Source organism: Mustela nigripes, chromosome 2 (assembly GCF_022355385.1).
Source record: "Mustela nigripes isolate SB6536 chromosome 2, MUSNIG.SB6536, whole genome shotgun sequence".
NCBI classification, from domain to species: Eukaryota; Metazoa; Chordata; class Mammalia; order Carnivora; family Mustelidae; genus Mustela; species Mustela nigripes.
In genome coordinates, this window is record NC_081558.1 from 10,931,423 (window position 1) to 10,936,334 (window position 4,912).

At 38.9% G+C, this 4,912-nt stretch overlaps 1 protein-coding gene and 1 pseudogene across 1 annotated transcript; both read right to left on the reverse strand.

Annotated features, from left to right (window-relative positions):
• Nucleotides 1-1,147: 1,147 nt before the first annotated feature.
• On the reverse strand, nucleotides 1,148-1,923 carry LOC132010662 (RWD domain-containing protein 4-like; annotated as a pseudogene).
• A 1,780-nt stretch (nucleotides 1,924-3,703) lies between these two features.
• Nucleotides 3,704-4,693, reverse strand: LOC132012502 (olfactory receptor-like protein OLF4). The gene has a single exon (XM_059392587.1). It carries the CDS (start codon nucleotides 4,691-4,693, stop codon nucleotides 3,704-3,706), a length of 990 nt encoding a protein of 329 aa, XP_059248570.1.
• Nucleotides 4,694-4,912: the final 219 nt, after the last annotated feature.

A 4,912-nucleotide genomic window follows, 5' to 3' on the forward strand; every position in this document is an offset into this window, starting at 1 on the left:
TTGTGCGCGGTTGCTCCACCGCTTGCCGGGAGCCGGCCCCTCCCCCCGGGGTCTATCTTCCCGTCGCTTTGGATTCACTTCTCCGCCGTTCCTACCTTTCAGAAAGTGGTTGTTTTTCTGTTTCCAGAGTTGCTGTTCTTCTTCTCTTTGATCTGCCGATGGATTTTCAGGTGTTTGCAATCTTTAGATAAGGTATCTAGCTGATCTCCGGCTAGCTGAAGCAGTCTCAGCTTGCTACTTCTCCGCCATCTTGACTCCTCTCTGTGTGTTTATTTAAATGTGTGTGAATATGTTTATTTGAGGAAAGATGTACAAAAATGTACACAGACATATACATACTCACATTACTAGCCTTGAATGTTTTCTTTGTACTCAACAAAGTGTTTGCACATATTTAATTTATTCCTCACAACTTCTGTCAGAATTTAGGGTTCATTCCCTAACATTATTTTTAGAAATAAGGAAATTGAGGCTCACATTCATCACATTTAAAAAAATATATTTATTTATTTTCAGTGTAACAGTATTCATTGTTTTTGCACCACACCCAGTGCTCCATGCAATCCGTGCCCTCTCTATTTTTTTTATTTGTAATTTATTTTTTTATTCATTTATTTATTTTAATTTATTTTTTATTTATTTTCAGCATAACAGTATTCATTATTTTTGCACCACACCCAGTGCTCCATGCAATCTGTGTTCTCTCCAATACCCACCACCTGGTTCCCCCAACCTCCCACCCCCCACCCTTTCAAAACTCTCAGATTGTTTTTCAGAGGTCATAGTCCCATTCATCACATTTTATCAATAACATAACAAAGGAGTTAAAACTTATTGTACACACTTTTTAAAATTCTACATGAATGGAGTCATGTAATATATATATATGTATATGTGTATATGTGTATATATATATGTATATGTGTATATATATATATAGACATTTCATCTTTTAAAGCACGTTTGTGAAAATAATTTAATACAACCAGATTTATTCATAAACTTTCAACCTGCATTCTTACATTAGAAACATACAGAAGATAATGTTTTATAAAAAGCCACCTTAATCCCAGAAAAGAGTCTTGAAAGATTTTGAACCCAGTTTACTGTTTAAAGGATGCTCTTCCTTTGTGTTCTGTTGTAAGCACTATTCATTCCCTTCAGTTTTGCTTAAATGCTTCACCACATCAACTCAGTTCCATTCTTGGGGAGGTTCTCCTTTGTGATCTGTTTTCTCTGCCAGATTGCATTTCTGTTTTTTTTTTTTTTTTTTAAGCTGTTCTTTTTTGTCTTTTTCTTTACTTGATGGGGCTATATTAGGAGTTTTAATGGAGATGATATTGCTTATGGGTGTGGTAGCATTCCTTGGATGGTGATACTCCATTAACAGCTCTTTAGTGTCATTTGTATATTCAAATGATGTGTAGGTCCTAGCATCATGAGATTAACTGCCACTGTCTCTTATATCTTAGCTAATATGCTCTGCTTTACAATTGATGCTGTGAGTGTTGTTAAAAAAAATCAGGGTGCCTGTGTGGCTCAGTGGGTTAAAGCCTCTGCTTTCTGCTTGGATCATGATCCCAGGATCCTGGGATCGAGCCCCACATCAGGCTCTCTGCCCAGCGGGGAGCCTGCTTCCTCCTCTCTTTCTGCCTGCCTTCTGCCTACCTGTTATCTCTGTCTGTCAAATAAATAAGTAAATAAATCTTAAAAAAAATTCACAGATAAGATTGGAAGTGTTCAAGGGTATGTTTCTGTCCAAGAAATATCTATAAAGAAGGCTCTAGGATCACCACTTTTGCCTCTCCTATAATGAAAGTAAACTGGGATTAATTCTCAGAATCATTATTCTACTGCATCAACAGCAGGTCATGTTTCCAGTTCCATTTCCTGGACCTCATTGGCACTCAGCAAGTGGGTCATGGGACACCTCTCAGGAGGGCATCTGCAATAAGGACAAAGGGAGGGCAGTGGCCTGGAGGCCAGGAAATCCTTCTTCTGTGTCCTTTGCTGTAGAAAGTGTGTCCCTCATACTGGAGACAAGAATTCCATGTGTCCCTCTATAATAAATAAATTGTTATATATAATATAGTAATAAATTGTTATATATAATATAAAATATAATATATAATAATATATATTACAATTTGCTGAATATATTATATATACATGAAATATATATTTATATATTTTTTTAAGATAGAAAGTGTAAGTAGTGGGAGAAGCACAGGAAGAGGGAAAGAGAGAAATCCCCAAGCTGACTAGGAGCTCTCTTCCAGAACCCTGAGATCACAACCAGAGCCAAAATCAAGAGGCAAATGCTCAACTAACTGAGCTAGGTGCCCTATCACATTGTATACTTTAAATGTGTGCAGCTTATTCTATGCAATTATACTCCAGTGAATCACATTTGTAGGGAGACATGGAAGTTTCCAGGCAGTAGGAAGACAAGACAGAAAACATAATTATGTAAACTCTTCTTCACCCCAATGATAGACATCCTTACCCATGGATTTCAGCCTCACATCATCAATAAGCAGGTGGGCAGAATGAAAACATTGGTTTGAAAATTAGTAAATGTCTCACTTAAATTTTGATTCATCTCTGACTCTAGGGCCATATTATGTCAAACTAGTCATTGAAATTTGTGTTTCTGTGTAGACTACAACTGGAGATATGTGTTTGATTATTGGTTTGCCAGGACTAGGCAATGTGGACACTGAGATGAATAAGAGAACAGGATCCTAATGAGAAAAATAAAACCCAATATGTGTTTTCACAATAAAACCTGTATATGTGTGTTTTTTAAAAGATTTTATTTATTTATTTGACAGAGATCACAAGGAGGCAGAAAGGCAGGCAGAGAGAGTGGAAAGCAGGCTCCTTGCTGAGCAGAGAGCCCAATGCAGGGCTCAATCCCAGGACCCTGGGACCATGATCTGAGCTGAAAGCAGAGGCTTTAACCCACTGAGCCACCCAGGGGCCCCAAAACACTGTATATGTTAAAAGCTACATTTTCAGAAGGAACAGATACTTAAAGGAATTATGGACACAAAAGTGGTGACCTTTAGTCTCAGACTTTCCACTCTTATGAAATTATAAATTGCTTTTCTTCCAACTGTTTTCTTTTTCATAAAGAGTAGTGCAACTTATGATTATTTTGTGGGAAAAAAATAAAACCTCCTCAATATGATAAATTTTTTTTCAGAATAGATTATTCTTAACAAATCTATAGAATCTCATGAGATTAATGGGAATTTCCTATATTTTGTGGTTTTAATAAAAGATTTTATTTATTTATTTATTTATTTTACACACAGAGAGAGAGAGCACAAGCAGGGGAGCAGCACATAGAGGGAAAGGGAGAAGCAGGCTTTCTGCTGAGCAAGGATCCTGATGTGGGTCTTAAGCTCAGGTCCCTGGAATCATGACCTGAGAGGAAGGCAGATGCTTAACCTACTGAGCCACATAAGCACCCCAAGGGAATTTCTAATATTTTGTCCAAAATTGGGAATCAACTTAGGAAAGCAGGAGAGCAACTAAGGACCACATTGTGAGATACCAGAGAGCAGAAAATTTAATACAGATGGTTACTCAAGTTGTACAGAGAAGATGATGTCACAGAAAGGGATATGCCAGGAAATCAAGAGAAAGAATAAATTGTAACTCCACAATCTGATCAATGAACTACCACTGCTGGCTCTCAGGCTTTGAGTCCTGCTATCATGTGCATTTTTTTCAGCCCCAGGACAATGGGCCCTTTTATAGTTTCCTTTCCAAAGAATCTTTTCAGAGCCCTCTTTATATCTTTATTTCTCAGGCTATAGATAAAGGGGTTCAGCATGGGTGTGGCCACCGTGTACATCACTGAAGCTGTTGCACCTGAGTGTGAGCTCTGGGGAGTAGCAGAGCTAAGGTACACTCCTAGGCTCGTACAGTAAAATAAGGAAACAACTGAGAGGTGAGATGCACAGGTGGAAAATGCTTTATACTTGCCCTGGGATGATGAGATCCTGAGTATGGAGAAAACTATCTTAGAATAAGAGTAAAGGATTCCAGCAAGGGGTCCACCACCCAGAAGCCCAGCTCCAAAATACATCACCATATGATTAAGAAAGGTATCAGAACAGGCAAGCTGGACCACTTGTTTAATTTCACAGAAAAAGTGGGGTATTTCCAAGATGGTGCAGAAGGACAGACGCAACACCATTAAGCACTGTAACAAGGAATGCAAGATGCTCATGATCCAGGACATGAGGACCAGCAGTCCACAGAGCCGGGGGTTCATGATGATCATGTAGTGCAGGGGGTGACAGATGGCCAAAAATCGGTCATAGGCCATCACAGTCAGGATGTAGTTGTCCAATCCTGCAAAGAGTAGGAAAAAATACATCTGGGTGATGCAGTCTGCATAGGTAATGACTTTTCTCTCTCTCTGTATATTCATCAGCATCTTTGGGATGGTGGTGGAGGTGAAACAGATGTCTACAAAGGACAGGTTGGCGAGGAAGAAGTACATGGGAGTGTGGAGATGGGAGTCAGAGCTGACAGCCAGGATGATGAGCATGTTTCCAAACACAGTGATCATGTACATGGAGAGGAAAAGCCCAAATATAAGGGGCTGTAGTTCTGGTCCCTCTGAAAATCCCAGAAGAAGAAATCCTGAAACTCTTGTAAGGTTCCCTGGCTCCATGGGTTGGAGGTATCTATCAGGGTATAGAAAAATAAATGACTACTTTCACATAAACATGTGTTTTTATAATCTAGCACAAGTCTTACTACTTATATCTTAGAGTCAAGAAATTAATTTCAATATGTGTGTGGGGTCTCATCCCCATTAGGGCATCCCTAGCACTAATTCACATCAGGAATACTGTAATCACCTCAGTCTGTTCCTCACACATAATGTAGA